This window comes from Triticum dicoccoides, chromosome 7B, assembly GCF_002162155.2.
Source record: "Triticum dicoccoides isolate Atlit2015 ecotype Zavitan chromosome 7B, WEW_v2.0, whole genome shotgun sequence".
Lineage (NCBI taxonomy): Eukaryota > Viridiplantae > Streptophyta > Magnoliopsida > Poales > Poaceae > Triticum > Triticum dicoccoides.
The window spans coordinates 53,168,262-53,169,551 of record NC_041393.1 but is presented as its reverse complement, the minus strand read 5'-3'; the positions used below and the strand labels follow the sequence as shown (position 1 = coordinate 53,169,551).

The 1,290-nt window shown below is 46.7% G+C and overlaps 1 protein-coding gene across 1 annotated transcript in view; it reads left to right on the top strand.

The window, feature by feature from the left end:
* Positions 1-897: 897 nt before the first annotated feature.
* The window catches only part of LOC119337468, a 5,008-nt gene continuing 4,615 nt past the window's right edge, over positions 898-1,290 (top strand). The window contains exon 1 of the mRNA XM_037609620.1: positions 898-1,136. Coding sequence (XP_037465517.1) covers positions 1,024-1,136 — 113 coding nt within the window. The 5' untranslated portion in view covers positions 898-1,023. The remainder of the gene's footprint in view (positions 1,137-1,290) is intronic.

The following is a 1,290-nucleotide window of genomic DNA, read 5'->3' as shown; positions in this document are numbered from 1 at the left end:
ATCTGCATGTGATGTGCATCTACAATGCAACTAATTAGTCAGTGTCTGGCGCATCCACGTTGAGCCCTCATTTGCCAACGTGTACAACCATACCCTCAAATTATCGTTAATACTTTTTCAGGCATTTCAACAAACATGATGTGTGCGACACCAATAGAGCACGCGTAACAACGGCGGCAACAAGGACATATGCACACAAGCATATGGGGTGTGTTTGGTTGCAGTAGTGAACAGTACTTGCGTTGCATACACATCTCAACCCAGCCTGACTCTGAAAAAACAACCTCATATGCGACATCTACAAGTTGTTTGATTGTCTGCATCTAGGTCCCTGTATTAGGTAATACGCAAGTGCACTTTGTTTGGTTGCCTGCATTGGCCCAATCGGCACATAAACACGGTGTTTGGTTGCACGCATTAGGTATGGTTAAGAGGTAGCACTTGCACTTAGCACACAGTGTTAAGAGCTAGCAGAGGGAGTGGAAAAAGAAATGCACTGTGTGCCGGACAATGGCTAGCCTCCTTTGGTTCATAGGATAGGATTATCATAGGAATAGAAAATTTATAGAAAATGAGATGACATGTATCTCAAATCCTATGAGTAGGAATAGAAAAAGACATGCCATTTGGTTCACACCAAAGGATTTTTTCCATTGAGTCTAGGCTCATTTTTATTTTCCTATGAAATATGAAGGATATGAACCAATCCTATGTAGGAATAAGAATCCATTCCTATGAACCAAAGGATTCTAAAGAAAAAATTCCTATAAAAATCTTATCCTGTAGAATTTCTATGAAATTCCTCCAAACCAAAGGAAGCGGTATAAAGGAGCGCCAATTCACACATCCGGACGTCTGCCCGAGAGGAGCTCCCCGCGTGACACGCGTCCGCTCGACCGCGACCTTCCGGAAGAGCAAGCGTGGCCTCCGTATCCCCTCCCCTCCCAAAGGAAGGACAGTCCCCAAAAACAAAATCTCCAAATCCTCCTGTCAAGAAGATCTCCAATCCCCCGGCGACCCACCATGCCCCCGCGACCCAAGCGCCGCGACGGCGCAAGCTTCGCGGCATCCCTCCGAGCCATGGCCCGCCGTGACCAAAGCAGGGGGGAGCTCCACGATCGGCCGCAGTCTCCACTGTATGAAATCCCCCATCCATCGCTTCTCTATTCCTGTTCTACAGGCCGAAATAGGGTTGGTTTCTGTTCGATTATTGGGGAGGGAGTATAATTTTTAGCCATCTGGGTTTAGTGTGATCTAGCACCTTTTCGTTTTAGTTTTCGCTGGAGTTCC